The 24,493-nt window shown below is 37.7% G+C and overlaps 1 protein-coding gene across 17 annotated transcripts in view; it reads left to right on the top strand.

Moving 5' to 3' along the window:
* The window catches only part of ERC1 (ELKS/RAB6-interacting/CAST family member 1), a 539,401-nt gene that overhangs the window by 481,688 nt on the left and 33,220 nt on the right, over positions 1-24,493 (top strand). For 13 of the 17 annotated variants that reach the window (XM_049102528.1, XM_049102532.1, XM_049102526.1 and 10 more), the window contains one exon: positions 12,307-12,495. In XM_049102528.1, coding sequence (XP_048958485.1) covers positions 12,307-12,495 — 189 coding nt within the window. Of the gene's footprint in view, positions 1-12,306; positions 12,496-24,493 lie in introns of those variants that run through there. The other 4 variants (XM_049102536.1, XM_049102535.1, XM_025461732.3 and 1 more) reach the window with 1 other exon arrangement.

The following is a 24,493-nucleotide window of genomic DNA, read 5'->3' on the forward strand; positions in this document are numbered from 1 at the left end:
GTGGTGCTGTAAGGTGTGAGATGCCACAGCAGCTTTTGCCAAATATTCAAGTCAGTAAGATTCTAAGTAAGATCATAAGATACAGAGGACCATCTACATTACTTTAATTCCATAGTTAACTAGCAAAAAATTTCATGAGTGAAGTAACTAACAGGAAAGCAGATAAGGCAAGCAGCCAGGCAAACAAATGTGGTTTCCTGGAAGGTACAAGTTGTAATTGCTCCAAGAGACACTGGGATGCAGGATTTCCAGCTCAGAGGAGCCTGATGCCTTCCAATGAAACCATACAGTATGGGGGCGGGGAGGGGGTTGTTAAGTAATACATGAACCTGATGTTTTATTCTTCTGCACAGAAAAATATGATCGTTTAGATGGACATGTTAATGAAACCAGGGAAATCTGAAAACCGTCGGGTACATAAAACATACACCACTGAACTCACAAGATAGTCTGAGACACAAATGTCAGGCTTAGAATGGCTTTGCAGTATTCTTTGAAATGATACATCTGGGAATAATGTGAATATTGTTATAAGATAGACAAATACAGAAGTACACCAAACCAAATGAGACCTTACTGCTTAGATGAAGATGGCAAAGACTTTGCTTCCTGTGGATGATCTAAGGCTTTCTATTTCTTATCAGCATTAACAGCTCAATATATAAGGTTTCAGCTGCTGAAGCCTACAAAGCAACAGAGTATGAAGAAACCCCTCAAATTGTATTTGAGCAGATTGCTTAAAGCATGGAGAGAGCTATTCTTTCTGTTAGTTGCTGTGAGTGACACTGAAAGTATACTCTCTGGAAGGAGACCAAGAAGAGCACTAATGACATCAGCAGGTTAACATGGTGAAGCGAAGATGTATTCTCTTGTTGCTTTTCCACTTTGCTTCATCTTTAGAGTTGGAATTTCTACTTCACTTTTTCATTCTGTTTCCTATTTTCTAAACACCCATAATGTGTTAGGTATTCTGATTATATCGGAAACATGGTTTATGTCTTTTGTATTTCCTCACTAAAACTGTTAAAAATTTGAATGTGGGTCCATAGGTTTGGTAACTTTTTCATGACGACTAAAAGCTGGGGCTAGAGCCTGGTAGATAAAAGAAATGTGAAGATTCTGTACAAACATAACCTTTTCCCCCCACTATCAAGTGACTTTACAGCTATACTAGGAACCTCCCTACTCTGTTGAATATCATAACTTCACCTGCTTCAGCCTAGACGGACTCCCATTTCTGGATCCTTGGAGCTTTCTCCTTTGGTCTGCTGGCATTTTTTTACTTGCCAGGAACTCTGCCATTTTTCCCTCAGCATCTGTCAGCTCTGTCAGAGCACTTGTGTTGTTCTTTCTGACCACTCTGTTCCTTGCATTCTTTTGGGACTGCTGTACTCTGCCATAGACTTCAGAGTTGATCATTAATCAATACTTAATAAGCCCTGTCTTAGATCAGAGGGAATCAGGGCACATGGATCCTTCTTCCAAAAATTGAGTCATACATACACAAAAAGGCTTGGCCTGCCCCAGGTTCCTTAATCCTGAATTCCCCCTAGCTGTTAACTTATGTAAGTAACATCAGTCACAATTTGTAGGATTTCTGGTATTTTTATGATGAGCCTATTTTGTCATAGTAATATTTTTATCCTCAAATAATAAAGCTTTGCTTAGCATCAGCCTACTAGTAATACTGAAATGGTGATATCCATCAGAGTTTGTGTTTTGCTAAGCAATTTTAACTTTTAGAGGGAGGAGATTAATTCAGTGACTATATGGGAGGTTTTATTCTCAAAGAAAATGAGTAGAGAAAACCATCTTCCTAATTTTTGTTTTCCCCAAATTTTTTTTTTCTTCCACCCAAAGCCTGGATGACTCCAAAGGTGAAAGAGGTAATGTTTAGAAATCGTTAATCCGTGGGATTTGTTGTTCATGGTGTATAAAATTTTCAGAAAGAATTTGCTTTTTAAATATGATTTCCTACGGCAGCCCGGGTGGCTCAGCGGTTTAGCGCGGCCTTCAACCCAGGACCTGATCCTAGAGACCTGGGATCGAGTCCCATGTCAGGCTCCGTGCATGGAGCCTGCTTCTCCCTCTGCCTGTGTCTCTGCCACTCTGTGTGTGTGTGTGTGTGTGTGTCTTTCATGAATAAATAAATAAAATCTTTTAAAAAATAAATAAATGGGGATCCCTGGGTGGCGCAGCGGTTTGGCGCCTGCCTTTGGCCCAGGGCGCGATCCTGGAGACCCGGGATCGAATCCCACATCGGGCTCCCGGTGCATGGAGCCTGCTTCTCCCTCTGCCTGTGTCTCTGCGCCTCTCTCTCTCTCTGTGACTATCATAAATAAATAAAAATTTAAAAAAATAAATAAATAAAAAATAAATAAATGAATATGATTTCCTGATTGACTATGGCAGACATAAATCCAAGGATACCTCTGTCAGAGCAGCCAAGATCCCTTCCTATATTCTCAGATATATGATATTTTTTGATATGTATGTTTTGAATGGAAATAAAGATTCTTCATGCTGGTAGGTCAGGAGGAGAGAGGTAGAGAGGAAAGGAAGAGCAGCATAGTGATGCTGCTTGGGTGAAAGTAGGGGATGCATACCCTAACCTCTCCTGGAATTCACTGTGACCTCAGTAGGATCCTAGCTTTATTTCAATCTATAGTAATGAGAAAAAGAAGTTAAGGAGTCACCCTTTGTGCCTCTTGTCATGGTACTGGTTTCAGTTCTTGAAGTGCTCTTTTATAATATCCAGAAACACACCTATCCTTTCAGTTGGCAGAGTTGTGCTCAAGCTGAAAATAAATGAAATAAAATGGCTAAGGGCCATTTTGCTCAGATCTTTCCTTTGATCTTTTCCTTGTCACCCTCCTGCCACTGCAAGCACATAATTGTGCCTTCTCATACACACCAAATCATGTGTCTCTAACCTGTCAGTTTGTTTCCTGGTTATTTCTGATTTTAACTTTAAGAGATCAAATTCTTATATGTAAATAATCTTTCTCTAAATAGCACAGACACCCATTTCTGATATCTGTACATAGCTCCAGATACATTTATGTTATCCCATGCATTCCAAGTGATAGACACTCCTTCTCTCCCACTTACACCTGCCTTGGCCATGTTCTTGTTAAGCACCATTTAATGAGGAGCCATATTGACAGAGAAAATATTAAATGATCTCTTGCTATGCTAGAATGAGCCCCTCAGTGGCCACAGCCTCTCTGTGAGCATTCCACAGTGGACTTCTAAATATCTACATAGTCCTATTGCATTTGATTTGACACTAGAGTTGAAATAATAATGACTAATGGCAAACTATCTTTGTCTACCCCTTCAACTCTTTAAGATGTACGCATACACACCTTTAAACTGACCTTGAAATAAGCTAATCACAAAACAGTCCCCTCTGGACACTAGCCTCTGTTTGGGAGTGCTTATACAGATAAACTATCCAATCTCATAGTTACTAGATAATCACACTTGACTCTTTTCTGTGTTCCTATAAACTGAGAAGGAGCCAATGGATGTGCTCCCTATAATGTATTTTCACATCCTTTCTTATGTCATTCCTTGTTTGTTGACGTACTGGCAAGGTTAGAAGGTTCCACTTGGTCTTCTCTTCCACTTCCAGTGCAGTTGGTACATTTCATTAGAAAGAGAAGAAAATGAGATGTTGTGATAGGTTGTTATTGTGGTTTGCCCAGCAGGCAACAAGTATGTTACTGTTTTTCAAATCCATCTGTCTAGCAGTCATGTAATCATGCCAGGAAGTGTTGTTGTACTTGACTGTAGCAAACAGTTATAGCAGGGGTACTTTAGGCACCAGATCTCAAAGGATCAAATAAAGCATGAGTTCCAATTTCAGTACTCAGGTATGTGCACAGGCATGCAAGGAGTTGAAGCTGCCATTTTTGCCTGTGGCCAACTGCCTAGCTAGTTTTTTCCTTTTAAACATAGCATCAGCTTTCATTTGGCTCCCCTACTCAAAGAGTAGGAGCCTCTCTTCTGCCTCATTTTTCTCCCCCATTCCTAGAATTTTTTCCTCATAATTTCTCATTCCTAAGTAAATAGCCGTGGAACTTGACTATAGAATGGGGAAGTCATTTGTTTTTTTTTTTTTTTTAAGATTTTATTGATTTATTCATGAGAGACACAGAGAGAGAGAGAGAGAGAGAGAGGCAGAGAGGCAGAGATACAGGCAGAGGGAGAAGCAGGCTCCATGCAGGGAGCCTGATGCGGGACTCATTTCCGGGACTCCAGAATCACGCCCTGGGCCAAAGGCAGGCGCTAAACCACTGAGCCACCCAGGGATCCCCTGTGGTAAGATTTCTGATTAACATTTATTCATCTCAGTGACCCCAGTGGTCCTTGGATCTGAACTCCTAGTGATAGCTGAGTATTTACTATTCCTCTCCTTTACCCAGTGTTAAAGAAAAAAAAAATATCCATTCTCATTTAAAAACAGTAAGACAGACTTTATTCAGGACCATTGTGATAGGTATAGGGACCACTGCAATGGAGTTTTTCAGTGGAGAGAAAGATTGTGCTTAATAATCTTTGAAGTGAATACAACAAAAATAATGGAAATGGTTAGGTAGGGAGCAGGGTGGGGATCAGTGGATGGTCGCTTACTGAGAGGACACATCAGGGCGAAGTGCATTCTGGCTAAACTGACCCTATAGGATCCATGCTAAAGGCAGGCCGGATATCAACCTGGGGAATGGTGCAGGATGAGGAACCTGATCTGACATTTATGGCGATCAAATAGCAAGAATGGGAGATTCTTAATAAACCAATTTAGCAGAATTCTTGCTAGGGCTGGGCAATGTAGAGATGAACACAGAAGCCACAAATTTAAGGTGCAGTTGAGAAGAGAGTTCAGGGAAGCATAACTAAAGTTAGGTTAAAGAGAGAATTTTTGTCACCAGTATATAGATATAGTCCTGAGAATGTTAATTGAGCTGGTCTAAATTTTTCATTAACTGTCGTAATAATAGCAGGTCTTCTGTAAGGGAGGCTGAAGAAAGGATTCTGCTTTGCTACAGAATTCATATTTGAGTTACTTAATAAATATTTCTAACACAAGGAATATTCTATATTGTTTTCCTTTTGTCATGATCTTTATTTTTGGCTTGGAAGATAAATGTAAGATGGTCACATTCTATAAAATAGTAGATAAATGTGAAAAATAGTTATGAAGTGAGGGTCAGGATTTGGAGCCTTTAAGTTACTTGCCTTTAATTTTGGGTTATGTGTAAATTTTTCCTAAAATTTTGGAGGTTTATTGACTATAAGAAAAGCAGCTGTGCTACTATAGAATTGATTTTCAATGACTAGTCCTCTAAAACTAAGTCAAAAGCTATTAAAATTCCTCAAATTCTCAATTTTAACAATAAGGTTTGGTTTTTGGTGGGGGCCATATAGGTCTATCTCATAAAGTGATATGAAGTTTTGACTTTTTATGGGTTATTTTGAGAGTGCAGACCTGGTAGGCATATCTTTGTTCAGTGTACCTCTTGCAGGAGAAGTATCAAATGAGGCCATTCTCAAATGTATGTATTTTTTTTCTATTTGGTAGGATTAAAAATGGGTAAGGACTGTAACACCAAAAATATTTAGAGAATCCATTAATGTCCTTCCATTTGGACTTCAAATAGGAAAGTTAATTAAGAAGTTGGAACTCAGGGGTGCCTGTGTGGTTCAGTCAATTAAGCATCCAACTCTTGATTTTGGCTGAGGTCATGATATCAGGGTCATGAGATCAAGCCCCATGGTGGACTCCATGCTGGGTGTGGGGCCTGCTTAAGATTCTTATTCTGCCTCCCAAAAGAAAAAAAAAAAAAAAAAAAAGAGGTTAGATCTCAGGGACTATTAAAATTTTTTAAAAACTTGAATTTTATAACTTTTTACATGAAGACTAAGTTAAGCTAAGCTTTAAATCAAGGCAAATAGAGGGTGTCTGCGTGGCTCAGTGAGGTAAGCATCTACCTTCAGCTCAAGTCATGATCCCAGGGGTCGTGGGATTGAGCCTGCATCGGGCTCCCTGCTCAGGGAGGAGTCTGCTTCTCCCTCTCCCTCTGCTGCTCACCACCTGCTCATTCTCTCCCCCCGCCCCTTTCTTCCCCTCTCTCTGTCTCAAATAAATAAAATCTCAGGGCACTTGGGTTGCTCAATGGTTGAACGTCAGCCTTTGGCTCAAGTCGTGATCCTGAGTTCCTAGGACTGAGTTCGGCATCAGGCTCCCCATAGGGAGCCTGCTTCTCCCTCTGCCTATGTCTCTGCCTCTCTCACTGCGTCTCTCATGAATAAATAAAATCTTGATGCAGGGATCCCTGGGTGGCGCAGCGGTTTGGCGCCTGCCTTTGGCCCAGGGCGCGATCCTGGAGACCCCAGATCGAATCCCACATCGGGCTCCCGGTGCATGGAGCCTGCTTCTCCCTCTGCCTGTGTCTCTGCCTCTCTCTCTCTCTCTCTCTCTCTCTCTGTCTCTGTGACTATCATAAATAAATAAAAATTAAAAAAAATTAAAAAAAAAATCTTGATGCAATAAATAAAATCTTTAAGAAATCAATCGAGGCCAAGTTTATTTAGCAATTTAAGTGTTTTCCTGAAGTAAACTTCAAAAGTAAACTTAAAAATAAATCATGAATTTAATGCATTTCAATTTTTATATACAATCAACCATTTGTTCCATTATTTCATGATTTTTTTTAATGTATACTAGAACCACACCTATTTTAAATTCGCTAAAACCAAATATGAAATGCACGGCACAAAGGCATTTACTAAAAGTTAAGTGAATTATATAACTTTAGGTTCACTATATGTCATTTGATATGCAGCATATCTAATCAATGTAGCAAAAATATTTATGAGGATTACTATATTTTTTTAAGAACTCTATCCTTTCACCGAATAGCTGCACTTAAGTGAAAACGTAATACAAAGCTCCAAACCTTTGTGAAGAGACTTACACTATCCTTCATCTTTCTGAAGCTGAAGTCCTTTTTTGACCAAGAAGATAAGCTTAGTTATTGAGGGGAAAAAGGCTTTGAGACTAGATTGATGAATTTTATTTTCTTGTTTCATTTTTTACTTTTCAGAATTAGCTCTCTGCTGGGCCTCTGGACAAGAATTCAATTAAGAGAGTAATGTCTCTGGGAAGTTAATATGTTACTTGTTCTGGGACTTCTTGATGTACCTACTTTGGGGGACAGAAGTATAATGGTAACCCAGTGAGAAATCAAAACTACCACTAGCATTTATGCTGTTAACATGTGGACGTTTGAACCTGCCTCTGAAAGCTTCAGCAGCAGAGAGAAAGAGGAACAAAAAAATTTTGTAGCCAATTAAGGGCAGTGAGTTAACTACAGAAGAATCATAGTAAATTTAAAAATAAGTTACCAGGAACACAGTAAATGATCAATAAATATTAGTTTTTTAAAAAAATGGTATCTTCCAAATTTTTTTTTAAATGGTATCTTCCAAACAACAAAATATGAGTTACCCAAGAGCAAATGCCTAAGTCCCAAATAATATTCAGTACCTATTCATTCAGTCTTTATCGTGAAGATACCCCATTCCTTTCAAAATGAATTCCTAGAATGTGTTACAACAGATTAACCTATACTTAGAGTACATGTCTGACACAGAAAACAGAGTGGGAAGAGAAAAGCAGGCTATATACTGGACTAATTAGGAGTCTCACTCCGCACATTCCCTCTTGGTATGAAGAGCCAAATGGTCTAAGAAAGTATGTTTAGATATCAGAGGTAAATGGGTTGCAGAAATGGAGTACTCTGGAATTTTCAGTTACAATCTACATCGAACAATACAGGAGCAACTCATCTGTCTTCTCAGAAACCTTTACCCATCTAATCTCACTTAAGTGGAAAGGAGGTTAAAAAAAACACTGCAGAAGATCACTGTCCTCTGTCAGCATATGTCATCAAATGCTGGCCTGTGAAGTCAGTTTGAGAATCTAGTACGTAAGCAAATAAATCCTTGCGAGAAGAAACAAAGCAAAGCTATCTGTATGTCAACCAAAAAGTCTCTCATTCCTTTTTACAATTTAAATTCTTTTCCTTAACAATTTGGTAAATATAGGATTGGGGGAATATTGCCATTTGGCATTATATTTTATATAAGCAGAAGTTGTCTCGACAAGTTCACTTTTTAATTTCTTTTTTCCAAAAAAGGTGTATAACTATTGTTCTGCATAACTATAGAATTAATGTGGCCTGACCACATTTCTGATAGTTTTTGGTAAGACTTCTTGGCAGTATATTGAGGTTACATGTGGACAGAAGACATAATTAATGGATGCTATAAGGCACCCTCATTCTACTTGGCAAGTGTCCCTCTTCCCTCTTGAGATTAGACAGTGGCAGTTCCACCTTGTGGGAAATGTGATTTCTTTTCTAAGTGGCCTGCCCAAGTCAGATAGAAGGGAAAAGGAAGAGATAAGGGCATTTCCTACATGATTGACATGGTTAAAATGTGTCCCAGAGAGGTCAAAGTGATTTTTTCTTTTTTCCTTTTTTTTTTTTTTTTTCTTTTTTTTTTTCTAGTGGTAGATTTGGGAATATGCTATTTGGGCTGTTTCCTATGCTTTCACATAGTAAACTCTATGGAGTTTTTTTCTTTTTGTTTTTTTGTTTTTTTTTTTAAGTGATTTCCTTTAACATAGAAAGAAAGGACAGACATCTGGGCTATTACAACGGAATGAATTTTTATCAATGGAAAATATGTCAAATTCCATCATTTTTTGACTTTTTAATTTTGACTTTGAAAAATTCTAGAGTGCAAAAGACTCTCATGGTTTTGTTTTTGTTTTTGTTTTGACTCTCATGTTTTTTAATCAGTTAGCACTTCAGCATGAAATGCATTTAAATCAACTTGAAATTTATCTTTAAGAGCAAGGACCTAAAATGAAAAAAAAATTTTTTTTAAGATTTTATTTATTCATGATAGACATAGAGGGAGAGAGAGAGAGAGGCAGAGACACAGGCAGAGGGAGAAGCAGACTCCATGCCCGGAGCCCGATGCGGGACTTGATCTCGGGACTCCAGGATCACGCCCTGGGCCAAAGGCAGGCACTAAACCTCTGAGCCACCCAGGAATCCCTAAAACGAAAAATTTTTTCATCTCAAGTCATATAGTGGTGAGGTAGTGTCTTTCTAAATTCCATTTACTTATAAGAAATTTGACTTCTCCAATACTACCATTTATCACATTGTCCCCTTTCTCTGTGGTCATTTCTATGCCAGTTTTCGCATTCAAACATTAATTATCTGAGATACCAGCTTATTCAGCCTTGTAGCCCAGATGTGATAACAACTATAGACACACACACAGAATAGGAATAAGTGGAAATCCCAAAAGAGAACTCCCACCCCCAAATTTGTTATCAGTGTGTCTATGAAAGAAAAGGCCAAGTTTAAAAAAAAAAAAAAGTAAAATGAAATAGGGATGCATTGTGTGGAGGCCTTAAGGATTGGGTGTGTGGTAATAGAACCATGACTAGGCAGTTTAGTTACTGAAGTGCAAAGTGTGCATGCATTTAAAGAAATACTGCTTTTAGGGCAGCCCGGGTGGCTCAGCAGTTTGGCGCTGTCTTCAGCCCAGGGCGTGATCCTGAAGACCCGGGATCAGTTCCCGAGTCGGGCTCCCTGCATGGAGCCTGCTTCTCCCTCTGCCTGTGTCTCTGCCTCTCTCTCTCTGTGCCTCTCATGAATAAATAAAATTGTTTAAAAAAAAAAAAAAGAAATACTGCTTTTAAACTGCTTTTAAAGATTATGCTTTGGAATTCCTTACAAAACTTTCTGCAGTGAGTATGCATTTGTGGTCAGAAATAAAATGCAGGGATCCCTGGGTGGCGCAGCTGTTTGGCGCCTGCCTGTGGCCCAGGGTGCGATCCTGGAGACCTGGGATCGAATCCCACATCGGGCTCCCGGTGCATGGAGCCTGCTTCTCCCTCTGCCTGTGTCTCTGCCTCTCTCTCTCTCTCTCTATGACTATCATAAATAAATAAAAATTAAAAAAAAAAAGAAATAAAACGCAACTCTTTTCAAGAGATTGGTGATGTTTGTGAAAACTCATCCAACTTTCCAAATCCTCTGCTTTAATTGAAACAATCCCTTCCTTCTGTGATTGACAGTGTTAATATGTCTATCATTGGTAGGAAATGTCAGATAAAACTGGTGCCATGAGCCTGCTGACTAGGGTTCTCTTATAAAACCCAAGAGCCTTCCACACCAGCACCCAAGTGTTTAACCTTTATCTTAAAGAATTGTGTATGTGAGTTTAAAAAGTAAAATAATGCTAAGTTGATTTACTTTCTCTGGTTTGTATATCCAGGCTTCGATTTCTATCATATGTAATATTAAATAGGCCTAAACTCTGAACTCTGATCTCTTTAGTAAGCTAAAGATTATTTTAGCCATTAAGCCCTGGCTGTTCCCTCTCTTAATTATTTCATGGAAATAATACCAGAAAGAGGAAATGTGGTATATTTATAAAGCAACCATTAAAAACCATGTTTTCCAGGAATACATGATGTTGGAATAGTATTTATAATACAGCACTGAACAGATAAACAGTGTATCAAGCAAATTGTTAAAAGCTAATGTATAAAAGTTTATAAAAAGACATACAAGAAAATCACCAATGTTGCAAATGGTAGTCTTGTTGGAGCACTGATAGCCTATTTTATTACTTTATTACTATTTTACTACTTTTATACTTTTTCACCATATTTTTCAGAATAAAACATGTATTGATTTCATAATGAAAAATATAAAACTTTGTTCATTTCAAGAATTCTGAAAGACACAAAGAATCAAGAGCAGGCCTCTGAGAAGGCCAGGGAGAAATCAGTGTCACTTTTGAAAGTAATGCCAGTCCTTGTTTCTGTAAATGAAGATTATTGAGCTCCTTATTCATGAGGTGGGCCAGAGGTGTCCTGTGCATCGAAAATGCCAGCCTAGTGACATGCAGTAGGTGTAGACCTCTGCCTTGTATGCCCTGGGAACATTGTGAGAATTGCCAGCATTTTGATGGGGCTTCACAGCTCTCACAGCTGCTATATATCAAGCAGATGCTGCTCTAACATTTCAGCATTCTGAGATGTGAGATTGGGACGGATTCTTCCTAAGTACACCAGGCTTTGACCAACTACCAAGTACCTGACCAGGGTGTTGTCATGAGGGCTGTCAGATGAAATTCTGGAGCAGAAGCCATCTGTCATTTAATGTGCTTCCAAAGGGAGTCAAGGGATAGTTATTCATCCAGAGTAAAGGAAATACAAAAAAATTTTTAATTCAGGACTGTTTTTTCAAGAAAAACATCAAACCATTGTTACAACTGAGAGAATTTCAGAGTCCTTGGCTGTGAGTCAGGTGTTTGGTGTTATATAAGAATTTATTAATCACTGTTTAAAAAGAATATCGGATAGCTCTGTGAAATGAATGAGGGGAGCTTAAGCCAGGATGAGGCAGATTTAGTAATGAGTTCACTCATCACATCTCATGGCCAAGAAAAACATGCCCCTTTCTCCAGAGACAGAATTTTTCTTCCATTCCAGGAGGTGAAGGAACACATGAAATATATGTTGTCCAGATTTCAGTGAGCAGATTTCACTAGCAGTTTTTTGTAACCACTCATAAATAAATGGGAAGACAAACTGTGAGGTAACTGGAGTCTTCCTATATCAGGAATGTCATCTCTTTAAAAACAAGTTAGTCCTGTGTTTAATCCCCTGCCTAAATACGGAACTCTCAGTTTCGCATTGATAGACTAAGCCAGCACTCTCTACCTGTCTCACAGAAGTGGTTGGGTGGGACAGTGCAAATGTTCGAGTGTGTGGAACTGTATCTCTTTATTTTATTTTTTTTAATTTATTTTTTATTGGTGTTCAATTTACTAACATAGAGAATAACCCCCAGTGCCCGTCACCCATTCACTCCCACCCCCCGCCCTCCTCCCCTTCTACCACCTCTAGTTCGTTTCCCAGAGTTAGCAGTCTACGTTCTGTCTCCCTTTCTGATATTTCCCACACATTTCTTCTCCCTTCCCTTATATTCCCTTTCACTATTATTTATATTCCCCAAATGAATGAGAACATATAATGTTTGTCCTTCTCCGACTGACTTACTTCACTCAGCACTGTATCTCTTTATAATCCTGAAGATGTCAATGGTGATTAGAGGAGCTTTAGTTGTCTTTGACTTGGGAGGCATAAAGATATTTGAACTTCTTGTTTCAGAATGACCTTGACTTTCCTCAATTTTTTCACTTCAGATCATCCAGCCCCTCTTAGAACTTGACCAAAATAGAAGCAAATTAAAGTTGTATATTGGACACCTGACAGCCCTCTGCCATGACCGAGACCCCCTGATCCTCCGTGGACTTACTCCACCAGCTTCCTATAACTTGGACGATGACCAGGCAGCTTGGGAGAATGAGCTGCAGAAGATGACCCAGGAACAGGTCTGTCTCTCACTTGAACTTTTGACAAGACACTGGTAAAATTCAGCTGCTACTTAGATTGGTATAAGAGGAGCTCTCTTGGGAAGTTCAGTGTTCAGATTGAAGATTCTTAGCAATGAGCAGTTCTTCAACAGATAATAGAAATAACCTTTTGCAAGAAGTACCACTTTATTCTTCCCTCAGTGTGACTTGCTCCGTTATTAGAAAGGGCTGCTTAGAAAGGAGAGAGTTGGGGCACTTGAGTGGCTCAGTCAGTTAAGCATTTGCCTTCACCTCAGGTCATGACCTCAGGATCCTGGAATCAAGCCCCACATTGGGCTTTCTGCTCAGTGGAGAGTCTCCTTCTCTCTCTCCTGCTGCCTCCACCTACCTCTGGCCCCTGCCACTGATGCTTACACTTGTGCATGTGCGCACATGCTTTCTTTCAAATAAATCTTTATGGAAAAAAAGGAAAGATAAAAATGGAAATGAGGATAGCTATAGAGAACAGACATGGAAAGTGAACAAAAGAAAAATTGAATGAACACAGAAAAAGAGAAATAGAACCGTTTTTAAAATATAAACTCTTAGCTCCTTTTGTTCTTAGTTTACAGAGGGGTTGATGATATCCCTACCTAGGCTATGGTCATACCAACTGAGAGACTTAATTGCATTCATGTTGTAAATTTAGAAAATTCTCCAGAATTTTGAAGTTATGTGCTATTTTCCAGTTAAATCCTTGCTGTTTGTTAAACACTGTTTGTTTCCTCATAATGTGTGATGGAAAATTTTGTTACATACAGACATTTCCATGGTATAATGTTAAAGACAGCAATGTCAACCCATAGATCAAGAAATGCACACTGGAGTCTTAGAGCTGTATTTACTTCTCCATGATATGGATATTGCCTCATAGTAGACATTGTAGCTGATTTAGTTATCTACTTATTTGATGAGTAAAGATAAGGCCTACCGTTCAAATTTAGCATATTGCCATAGAAAATTTAACTTCTCTCTTTTTGAAGGAGGGAAGAATCTAAAGAAGAGAATGAAATTGGATTCCTAATAGCTCCTTTGGATATTAATAGCCATATAGTGAAAATGCAACTAAAAGCCCACTGGAAGCAGAATGCATGCCTAGTTAATTTTAAAAACTTTCACTTCAAAATTTTACAGAAGAACAGTGCTTCTTAAAGCACTGACATACTGCTATATCAAAACTGAACTGACATTAAACTATTTCTTTGTATAACAGCTTGTCTTTGAAATGAAAAAGTATTTTTGCTTAGTTCTCTTTTTCAAATATGCTGAAATGGACTTAACTCAGTTTTTCTTTTTTTTTTTTTTTTTTTTAACTCAGTTTTTCTAAGGGAAAAAAAATATCTCCAGGCTGAGACCAAAACAGGAAATTTCAAACTAGGAATTTTTCTGAAAGTTTTAAGTGAATGAAACCAAGAATTCATTAATAGGCTTGTCATGATACATTATGTTACAATCAGGCTATTGTAATCATCAAAAGAGTTTTGTTCACATTTATGAACTGTGTTATAAGTTTCTTCTTCTTCTTTTTTTTTTTTTTTTTAAGATTTTATTCATTTACTTATGTGAGACACAGAGAGAGAGAGGCAGAGACACAGGCAGAGGGAGAAGCAGGCTCCTCGCAGGGAGCCTGATGTGGGACTCGATCCCAGGACTCCAGGATCACACCCTGGGCCAAAGGCAGGTGCTAAACCACTGAGCCACCCAGGGATCTCCCCTATAAGTTTTTTCTTGATTGAGAATATGCTCAGTCACTGAAGTTACTGCCTGAGGTGTGTGAAGTTGTGTCTTTAGCAGGCTTCCCTGAGAATCCTGAGAAACAGGAGATTTAGGTCATCCATAAAGGAATACAGCAACTAACACTACCTTCTATAAGCTTCTCCTTGGCTGCTAAAGATTGGCAGAGAAACCAAACAATTTTCTGCTACCTCACTGCAAGTAAGAATTTAAGGGAACAGTGCAGGTTTTTGAGAAAGATGACCCCTAATACTCAAAATGATTGGTCTGTGAAAGTATTACGATCAAGGTTTACCTTAGTTTTTTTGAAGCCCAAGAAATGTAAGACCCAAATCATTGCCAAATATGCACATCGATTTTGTGTGTGTGTGTGTGTGTGTGTGTGTGTAGTGTGTTTACATATTTGTTTTGGGGGATGAAGAGCCCTCTGCAGCTAACATTTGTGTTAGCCAACTGTGTATGTCCAGTGCCATTCACCGCTACCATCCCCACCGCCCAGTAACACCCTCATGGGACAGGACAGGAGCCTTGTCCCAAGAATAATGCCTAGCATATAGTATCTGCTCAATAAATATTTGTTGAATGAGGAGATCCCTGGGTGGCTCAGTTGTTTGGCGCCTGCCTTCAGCCCAGGGCATGATCCTGGAGTCCCGGGATTGAGTCCCACGTTGGGCTCCCTGCAGGGAGTCTGCTTCTCCCTCTGCCTGTGTCTCTGCCTCTCTCTGTGTGTGTCTATCATGAATAAATAAATAAAATCTTTTTTTAAAAAAATTAAATAAATAAATAAATAAATAAATAAGTAAATAAATAAATGTTTGTTGAATGAATAAGAGAAGAAGAGAGATTGGATAAATCCCATACTCCTTATCATATGCTACAAGGCTTTCTTTCATTTGGCCTATTTATTAAATACACATCTCTTCTCATCTAAGCCTTGAAGCATACTCAAGCACTTAGTTTTATACCTACAGTTTTTATACTTCTGCCCTTTTGCTCATGTTCCTTCTGCCTAATATGCCCTTCCCTACCTTGTCTCCCTGGGCAATACCTAAATAGGAATCTGAGTTTTTAAGCTCAGCTCAGACATCATTTCTTCTATGTATCCATTCCTGAAACCCTAGGCAGAATGTGCCACTCCCTCTTTAGGGTTTCTGTAGTACTACAACACTTATATTTGTTTTCATATCCATCTTCCTATTCTAGCCTTCCTGTCTGTTAAAGACCTGAACTACAAAATTTTCATCTTAAAATTAGCACCACATCAACAAGTACCACTTTCTCAATAACTTAAATGAGCAAGTGAATTCTGGTGAGTTCTGCATAGTTTATTAGTTTGTATTTCATATTTGAGATTCTTATTTCTCCAATTAGGGAAGCCTCTTCACTGCCAGAACCATCTTGTATTTTTTAAGTGCCTAGCACAGTATTATATGTGTAGAGAATGTTTAGTATATACTTAGCTGATTATTTATCCATTGGGCAACCCAAGACAGTTTCCTCAGTGCCATTCAGTAGCTTTGGATAAGCTTACTATTGATGTTAGTAACCATTCAGACTCATCCTGAGTCATAACCCTATAATCTGCAACTGCTCAGCCTATAGAAACAGAAACTTATATCAGAAGATTTCACAGAATTGTTTTATTTCCTTTGCCTTTTTAGAGGCTGGCTATCACACCAACTAAACTTACAGATTTGCTTTTTTTTATTATTTATTGTTTTTTTGCTTTATGTATCCTAAAGCTCTGTTATTGAGTACATACACATTAACAATTGGTATGTGTTCTTGATGAATTGATTTATTATTATGTAATGTCTCCCTTGAAAACTAGTGGTATTCCATGCTCTGAAATGTGTTTTGCCTGACATTCGCATAACCATTCTAGTTTTCTTTAGGTTAATGTGTGTGTGGTATATCTTTTTCCATATATTTGCTTTTAAGCTATCTGGGTCTTTATATGTAAAAAAAAGTTTCTTGAAGACAGCATATATTCCACCAGCACCAGGCACAGGTCTAGCAGGCAAGGCTATTTCTTCCTCCTTGGTTCCACAGGGCAGGGCTACCTCCTAGGTTTCAGTAGGCCAGGTTATCACCTAGGGCTAGAGGGGTGGAGTTGCCACCCCAGAGGACCTGGAGGACAGAGCATCCTGCCAAAGAGGATTATTCTTAAGCCTTAAAATCTAATAGAATTTACCTTGCAAGGTTTTGAACTTTCTTGAGACCCATGACCCCTCCTGGAATAGGAATGTCTAACTGTCCTACTACTACTGTATTTTAGAAGTAGATAAGTTGTCTGGTTTCAACAGGTTCATATCTAGAGAGGAATTTTTGCCTTAGGATGAATCATACCTTGAGTCTCATCCACATTTGATTTAGATGAGATTTGGAATTTAGAATTGAGGCTGAAATGAGTTAAGACTTTTGGGGTGTTGGGATGAGAATAAATGTGTTTTGCATGTGAGAAGCACAGGAATCTTGGGGGAGTGGAGGTGGGGTATTACAAGCTGAATTATGTCCCACCAAATTTGTATATTGAATCCCTAACTCCCAAAATGTGACTGTATTTGCAGATAGAGCCTTCAACGAGGTAATTAAGTTAAAATGAGGCTGATAGGGTGGGCCCTAATCCAATATAACTGGTGTCCATAAAAGAAGAGATTAGAACCTACAGAGAGATGCTAGGAGTACGTAATCACAGAAGGAAAAAAAACATGTGAGGAAGGCAGTCATCTGAAAGCCAAGGAGAGACCTCAGTAGAAATCAACCCTGCCAACACCTTGATCTTGAACTTCTAAGTTCCAGAACTGTGAGAAAATACATTTCTGTTGTCAAAATACACCCAGTCTGTTGTACTTTATATAGCAGCCTTGCAAGCTAATAATGCCTTCTTTTTGAAAGATACTCTTCTCTGGATATAGAATCCTAGGTTGACTGTTTCATTTTTTAATATTTTAGAGATGCTGTTATATTTTTACCTGGCTTCCATAGTTTCAGATAAAAAGTCTTTTATATTCATGTACATATTTTTTCCTTGGTCATGTTTCTTTTTTCTCTGACTACTTTCAAGATTCTCTTTTTATCTTTTGTTTTCAGCCATTTGAAAATAATCTGCCTACTTGTGTTTTTCTTTATATTTCCTGTTTGGACTAAAATCCTGGTTTGGATCTCTGAATCTCTTGGATCTGTGTTTTGTTGGCTTTCATTAATTTTAGAAAATTCTTGGCTATTATCTCTTCAAATATTTTTTGCCCCTTTCTCTCTTCTTCTATGACTACACCTACATATTTATTCAATTATTTGATCTTGTCCCATATCTTTTGGATGTCTGTTTTTTTTTATCTTTCATGTTATATTTCATGATTCCTACTATCATTCTGGATAATTTCCATTGATCTTCAAGCGTCTTCAAGTTCGCTTGTGTTTTTTTGTGTGCCTCATAATTTTCCATTGATTGTGTTTTTTTGTGTGCCTCAAGTTTTTGTGTGCCTCATAATTTTCCATTGATTGTGTTTTTTTGTGTGCCTCATAATTTTCCATTGATTGTGTTTTTTTGTGTGCCTCAAGTTTTCCATTGATCCTCAAGCGTCTTCAAGTTCGCTTGTGTTTTTTTGTGTGCCTCATAATTTTTTTATTAAATGGTAAATATTATATGTAAAAGAACAATTGGAAAAAAAACAAAAAAACAAAAACAAAAAAAAAAAAAGAACAATTGGAACTGAGGTCAGTAATATTTATGTCTGGAAATAGGCATTCCTCTTCCATAAGTCAGTAATTGAGCTGGATTTGAGTCTTGTTTTTGCTATAGTTACCTTTAGTGCACCACAGGCTTCAAATTTTCCAGTGAGCTACCACTATCATGTTTTTTTTTTTTTTTTTTAAGATTTTATTTATTTTACTCATGAAAGACCCAGAGAGAGGTAGAGACATGAGGGAAAAGCAGGCTCTATGCAGGGAGCCCAATGCAGAACTCAGTTCTGAAATCCTGGGATCGTGCTCGCTTCGGCAACACAGTGCTCGCTTCGGCAGCACATATACTGAAATCCTGGGATCACGCCCTAAACCAAAGACAGACACCCAACTGCTGAGCCACCCAGGCGTCCCACCACTATCATGTCTTTAATATAAATTCTAGAGTATTGATTTTTTTTTTTTAATTTATGATAGTCACACACACAGAGAGAGAGAGGCAGAGACATAGGCAGAGGGAGAAGCAGGCTCCATGCACCGGGAGCCCGATGTGGGATTCGATCCCGGGTCTCCAGGATCGTGCCCTGGGCCAAAGGCAGGCGCCAAACTGCTGCGCCACCCAGGGATCCCTGATTTTTTTGTTTTTCCACTGTGTTCTCAGCTTTCAGTAGGTTCCCCATGCCTTTGTCATGGAAGGCTCTTTCTGTATGCTCTTTCCCTTCAAGTAGCAGACTGCTTTTGTTTCTCAGTCCAGTACTCATGGTCCGGTCAGGGGAGGTTTTTTCATTTTTCTGCTCCAGGCTCAGTCTTAGGCAGCCCTGGTTTCAGTGTTTCTGCCCCATCCCCAGTGACAGACAATTCTCCCTCTTCTTTAGTGCAAGGTCTAGACTACAGAAAGACTCCCTGCTCTTCCCTAGTACCAGAAGACTTCTGCTTTAAGATAGTTCAGAATATGGGGGCATAGTGGATTTACTGTCTCTTCTCTGGTGATGGATTTCTTTGTCTAGTGTCAATGCAGAAGGTAGGATAGATTTTTTTTTTACTGTTTTAGTGGCCAATCTTTGCCTAGGAACAGGGGTCATGAGAGTTTCTTGCCCTGGCCCCAGCAGCACATAGCTTTTCTTGTCAAAGCAAGGTCAGGCTGTAGGCACTGAAGGGTTTCTTGCCTTCTCCAACACATGATTTTTGCTTTGTATCAAAGAAGAATCCCGAGTGCAAGTGAATCTTGTATGCCTGTCTTATTGTGGCTGCCATCACCACTTGTGCTCAAACAGGGCCTAGAGTATTGATAGATTTCTCTACCTTCAAACCTTGCCAGACCCCAAATACCTGAACCACAGAGGGAGAACTCTCAGGATTCCTGTTCTGCCCCTAATCTTTCTAACAAACATACTATGACATCTAATAGAATTGGGAAATAAAGTCTTATCATTGTGTAGAATTCTGTAAGAATCCACTTAGGAAACAAGAACTGATACTGTTTTTATTCCTGGTGCTGTATAAAATTGACAAAACTGGCATTCACTTACTCTAATAAAAACATCCCTTTTTTGAAAGATAGAAGATTATGTAGACGCATAGAACTATTAAGATTTTTTTTCAACCTATCAAACTTAATAGGTTGATTCCTTAATGGTAATTATAGGATAGCTAGATGGCAGAATGTGATGAATTCTTTCTAGGCTCTGCCTTGAAACTATTCATAGCAGTGACTCTTAATTTCTAAGTTCTGTGAGTCTGCCCCCAAATTTTTTACTCTCTGGAGCTGTTTTGGGGGACGATATATTAGTTTTGATTGGATTGGACTTGTTAGGTGGGTACATAGATAATAGGCAAGCATATACATTAGTGTCATGTGCTGCTGGTGTCACCCTCTTGAGAGATGATAAATAGTAGATGATAGTCCTCATTATTTTCAGTGAATATTTTACTAAGACTGTAGCTGATGAGCCCCCATCAGCCTTGGCATTAGGCTTATTCTAAAATCTTGAGCATGACAAATTCTGACCCTATATCTCTAGTTCTATCTGGGCTTTCTTAATCTCAGGCTTCCTATCATTCTATATCCATGTTGTTATCTAAGAGAGCAGCCTTAAGTATATATATGTCTCAGGAATCACAAAAGGTTTTTGCAAAAGATTGAGAAAACCTATACTTGCCTTTTTTTTTATATTATATATATTTAGTTGCAGTATGGGTCCATATGTTCTTCTTTGTGTGTGGTTGTACCAACTTATTTTTAATGAAATACTTTAAGCATTCAGAAAAAGTATAGAGATTAATGTAACATCAGATTTATACTCAGAATTAAAAAATATTACTATGTTATAACTGCTTCAAGGTTTGAGGTTTTTTTAATGCTAAATATAAAGTCCTCGTACTCCTTCTCAACCTTCTCAATTGCATTTTTCCTTTATCATCTGTAGTGGCAATCGCTATCCAGAACTGGTGTGCATTTTGCAGTCTACATTTGTACCTTTTTAATAAAAAGCACATATTTGTTTCCATAAACAATATGCAATACTGTTGAGTGTGATATAAATTTGAAATAAATGGTATCAAACCACTTAGGCTATCTTTCTGTTCTTTATATATACTGAACCCAGGCCCTCTAGTCACTTAGTATTGGAAAAAGAGACATTGTTGAAATTTTTTCCAAATATGTATAAATCTTATACCATTTTACATGTATTTCTGGACCTCTAAAGAAGCTTCTTTGAAAAAACAGATCAAGGTAGTGTCAGAGTAGAATGCTGTTATCGTACAAAGTGGCTAGCATTAAGAAAAAGTCTTATTAAGTTCAGTTTTAGATTTGAACATCTTCTACATGTATTTTAGTCCCATATTTGACCACTGTCTGTTATTTTCCAGAATCACAGCTTATAGCAGAAATTCCAGGTCTGTATTTCCCACACTACACTTATACATGCTTCTCCTACATGAGATGCCTTCGTTTCTTTGCCAAACCCTCTTGCCAGCTCTCGGGTGGGAAATCTTGTTAGTGTCTCCATGAATCCAGCATTGACACTAGATAACATACAACTAACATCTCTTCAAGGAGTTGAGTCATTGGTTCTTGGGGCAAGTATTAATAGAACTATGTGAAAATTGTGGGAAATTTTCAAATAAAACTTGTCAGTATATGCAGGCAATTAGAGGCTTTAAATTTTCAGACTTATTTTCATTGAGCTCATGAATTTGGGTCTTGGTGTATTTGGGAGGGATAAAAATGAGTTTAACCTAAGTGTTAGGTATGTCTTTAAAAGGTTATGTCAAACATATGCTACATATTATCTCCTTGATTTCAGGAAGATACAATAAGGTGGGTTACTCTAGATATTTGCAGATGCAGATACTAGAAATACCACACCCCTATGTGTAACCTTTCTCATAGCTGCAAGTGATTGTATTCAATTTTACAATGAGGTGAGGAAACATTTATAAGTCTATGGCTCTCCTATTTATACACTTTTGTGTTGTATAACATGATTTCCCTACAACAATGAACAACTTTTCAACTTGTCACCAGCACAATGGTTCATAGAAAGTGAATGTAGAAACAAGGTTGGAGCATAATATCGTTCATGGGTCAAAGTACCCTGATTTAAAGAAATTGTATGTATTGTGATTTACACACACTGGCCAGAGTCAATATAGTCACCAAACACTAAACAGATTCATTTGGGAATACCTATAGTTAGTTGATTACACTTTAAGCATTTTGGTATGCAGGTAAATGGATACATGCAGATTATATTTTAAAGACTTGGTATTTGGGTCCTATTCCTTTGGTTTTCTTTTTTTTTTTTTTTAAGATTTTATTTATTTATTCATGAGAATACACAGAGAGGAGAGAGAGGCAGAGACACAGGCAGAGGGAGAAGCAGGCTTCATGCAGGGAGCCTGACGTGGGACTCGATCCAGGGTCTCCAGGATCACACCCTGGGCTGCAGGCGGCTCTAAACCGCTGAGCCACCGGGGCTGCCCTCCTTTAGTTTTCTATCTCTACACTTCACCAGGGATACATTGTTCAAATAGTGAATTTAAGGCTACTTCATCTCTAGCTGCAATCTTGTTAAGGTCCGACAACCAATTAAATTTTGAATAGGTCATATTTCAGATAGCTTATGGCCAAAGAAAGCTTGTTTTTAAACATCTTTATATACAAAAGAACCATTATTTTATCTTTGAGATAATTTTTTCAAGCTCACATTACATTATTTTTACTTATCATAAAATTAAGAAGTTATATTCATAGAATTGTATTCAGTTAGCTTTGAGGTTAAAGGGAAGCATATTCCAAAAGGATGAAATGAATAATCAGCAACTCAGTTCTAAATCTTACAATATCTGAATTGAGTGAGTAGTTCTGGAACCAGTGCCTCCCTAGAGGGATAGAGAGTTTCAGAATCTCTTAAAGAAATGTCCTCTATTCTTTGTTCCAATTTTCATGATTCTAATAATCAAGGGGAAATGAAGTTAGAGAAAAATAAGGTGAATCCAGAAGTGAGCTCTCAGGCAGTGTCAAGAGAGAAATTTGATTAGTTATGGAGTTTGTGTAACAGATAAAACCCAATGAGGAGTCCCCATGGGTCCTCATCTAGAATCAAATTATAAGTCACGTCTTCAATATCCTTCCAGTATATACAGTGAGTTTCCATAGGCTTTTTCTTTTTTTTAACATCTCAACAGTATAACAACACCAGAGTTCATTTAAATAGACATGATTTTAAGGAGACCCTAAATATTACTGCCCAAGTATTCAGATATTCAGGACTCCTTAGAGTCATATCTGAGTCTAAGGCTGTGTATGGCATAGTACAACATAAATCCAGAACATCTTATTATATCAGAAAGTAAGGAAGTGTTCAAGAGTGGTAGGTATGTCAAAAGGACATGGAACTCTCAATGAAAAATTTTGAAGAATTTGAGCAGCAAAATCAATATTGATAATAGATAGTAGCCCATTGAATAAAATGGAAATCTATGAATCTATACTGGTATAAAGAAATGAATGAATAAGCGAATAGGAGAGAAAGGAAATCTGTATCCTATAGAAGAGTGTGGGCTAATAAAAGTGGAAGGAATGATGGAATAAGAGAATCACTATTTGGCAACCATCATAGTAATAACTGCTTTGGGCAAGAATCATCAATAAATGTGGAAACCAGTAGGTAAAAGTTTGTATTTGCATAGTGAAAGTATCTCTTCATAAATAAGGTATTCCACTCAATAACACAAAACTCTTTTAGTTAATTTATATTGGAAAAACCTAAAAGATACCATTTAAACCAAGTGACTGAAGTAAATTAACATCACCATTAGTAGGACAAATCAGCATTATATATTTTCTGATAATATGCACAAGAAGAACAAAGATATACTTCTACCAAATAATATGTAATCTAAATTTAACAATTAGGAAGTATTTATGAATTTATATGTAGATACAACAAATGAATGATAAAGCAAAGATAGTAAAATGTTATCAAGTATTCTGGATGAAGAGTTGGACAGGTCTTTATATTCTTGCAACTTTTCTGTAAGTTTGAAATTATTTCAAAATTTAAAAAAATTTTAAACTTAGGTCAGTAAATATGAGGTTCAGATTTTCATCATCTTGTGAAAATAGAGATGCCTAAGAGTATTAAAAATATGAAGAAGTGTACTAGTATAGACAACTCCAAAATATTACTTATAGGCAGCAACAAGATGATACAATCAGTTACAGAATGAACTGTAACTGTATATTGTATATTTGTATATTGACTAATGCAGTGTTACCCCATGACCTGTGGGTAGACATTTTAAGAAGGTAGTTTTTAGTTCAACAGAAAGAAAAGCTTACTAGATCTGTAAGCAAGCAAATGGATAGCCATATATGAAATCTGTTTTTCATTGGATGAGATGCTGTTCACTTGGGGTTGTAGAAAGGATTCAGCATTGGGAGATGATTTGAATCAGATTATTTTTAAGGTTGTTTTTTTCACCCCAACCCTGATTGTCTATTGTTCTAGTGTAAAGGGAATGTAAATATTGCCTCTCAAAATTTTAGGACTGTATTTGAATATGACATTGTAGCTCAAACAAAAAATAAAATAAGTAGAAGACTTAAGAGGAAGACAGAAATATTGTTAAAATAATTTATTCAAAAGGGCAGCTTATATAGAACAATTAAAGGCACAGAGCTCAGTTATAGGGTGAAGGGTTTTTTCTAAATGGTAAGAAGGCCCATGTTTCTCCTTTTTTTTCTGTTTCTTCTGAGGACAGAATGAGAGAGTATATTAAATTACAAAAAGAAACATTCCGGTTAAACAGGGAAGAATCTGTGAACATGGAATAAATTTCAAAGGGATATGATAGAATTTGCTTTCAGAGATTTAAAAACTAACATTGAGTCCCAGACCTTTAGTGCCCCCACCCTAACCCCATCATAGTTGTCAATATTTTGCCCATTTGATACAAATCATCTCATGCTATCCATAAATATATTTAGCCTATATGTTGAATGATTGAATATTTTTGAAAATGCAGCTTTCATTTCTGCAACTTTAAT

Source organism: Canis lupus, chromosome 27 (assembly GCF_003254725.2).
Source record: "Canis lupus dingo isolate Sandy chromosome 27, ASM325472v2, whole genome shotgun sequence".
In the NCBI taxonomy this organism is placed as follows: Eukaryota; Metazoa; Chordata; class Mammalia; order Carnivora; family Canidae; genus Canis; species Canis lupus.